The following is a 1,126-nucleotide window of genomic DNA, read 5'->3' as shown; positions in this document are numbered from 1 at the left end:
CTGTGCGAGTGGCCGCTGCGGGCGAAGCCATCCCCGGGGACGCGGGCGATGCTCTGGGTGAAGCGGAGGTGAGCGCCGTCCCGGTACCTGCCTGGGGCCGGGGGTCCGCGGCACAGGACGCAGGGGGCTTCACTGTCCCTCCCCACCGACCCTGCCCCGTGCCCGCCGTGTGCCAAAGCCCCAGCCGAGCCGCGTCCCTGCAGGTTCGTGGCTGAGAACGCCACGGAGCAGCGGTGCCGCTACTTCTCCAAGGCACAGAAGTTTGTTTGCCGGGTGAAGGTGCCACCCGGCGCCGATGACACCAAACCCCTCGTGGTGTCCACGTGCGTCAACAACGGTGCCGGCGGCTCGGCCGGCGAGGACAGGATCATCACCCTCAGCAGCGTCTGTAAGTGCTGCTCCCCTCTCGCTGGGGGCCAGGGCAGGCCGAGCGGCGCAGCCAGCCCCGGCCGCCCCCTCTTCCCTGGCAGTGAAGCCAGCCCCCCCCCTCAATGTGACGGTGGAGGCGCTGGAGAAGGCGCCGCAGCGGCTGCGGGTCAACTGGTCCTACCCCTCGACCTGGGACCCCCGCTTCTACTGGCTCCGCTTCCAGGTCCGCTACCGCCCCGAGCCCACCCAGACCTTCACGCAGGTGAGACCCCATCCCCGGCGTAGGGGCTGTCCCCCAGCCCCGGCGAGGCTGTCCCCAACCTCACGCTGCCCGTGTCCCCAACCCCACGCTGCCCGTGTCCCCTCCAGGTGGACCAGGTGATGACGACATGGCTGGACATCCGTGACGCCTGGCGGGGGACGCGGCACGTGGTGCAGGTGCGGGCGCAGGAGGAGTTTGGCCACGGTGCATGGAGCGGGTGGAGCCAGGAGGCGGTGGGCACCCCCTGGACAGGTAGGGGGGGGCCACGTGGCCCCGGGGCTGGGGGCTCAGCCCAGGGTCCCCCCCCAAGCCTCACGTTTCCCCCCTCACCTTGCAGAACCCAGGGACCTCATCTCTGAAATGGGACCCTTCAGCTCGCAGGTAGGGCACAGCCTGAGCCCCAGGGGGGACACGACACGCTCCCGGCTGGGGTCTCATGTCCCCGTGTGGGACAAGGGGACACCAGGACTGGGGGGGCTGCCCCATCCCATCCCA

General features: G+C 70.8%; 1 protein-coding gene across 1 annotated transcript in view; it reads left to right on the top strand.

The window, feature by feature from the left end:
* IL6R (interleukin 6 receptor) overlaps positions 1-1,056 on the top strand; it is a gene marked incomplete at its 3' end in the record, with an annotated part of 4,761 nt that extends 3,705 nt beyond the window's left edge. Inside the window, 6 exon segments of the mRNA XM_035893961.1 lie at positions 2-68; positions 204-388; positions 471-631; positions 739-883; positions 969-1,013; positions 1,016-1,056. Coding sequence (XP_035749854.1) covers positions 2-68; positions 204-388; positions 471-631; positions 739-883; positions 969-1,013; positions 1,016-1,056 — 644 coding nt within the window.
* Between the last annotated feature and the right edge of the window lie 70 nt (positions 1,057-1,126).

Source organism: Egretta garzetta, unplaced genomic scaffold (assembly GCF_000687185.1).
Source record: "Egretta garzetta isolate BGI_Z169 unplaced genomic scaffold, ASM68718v1 scaffold1185, whole genome shotgun sequence".
Lineage (NCBI taxonomy): Eukaryota > Metazoa > Chordata > Aves > Pelecaniformes > Ardeidae > Egretta > Egretta garzetta.
This window is presented reverse-complemented; position numbering and strand designations above follow the sequence as displayed.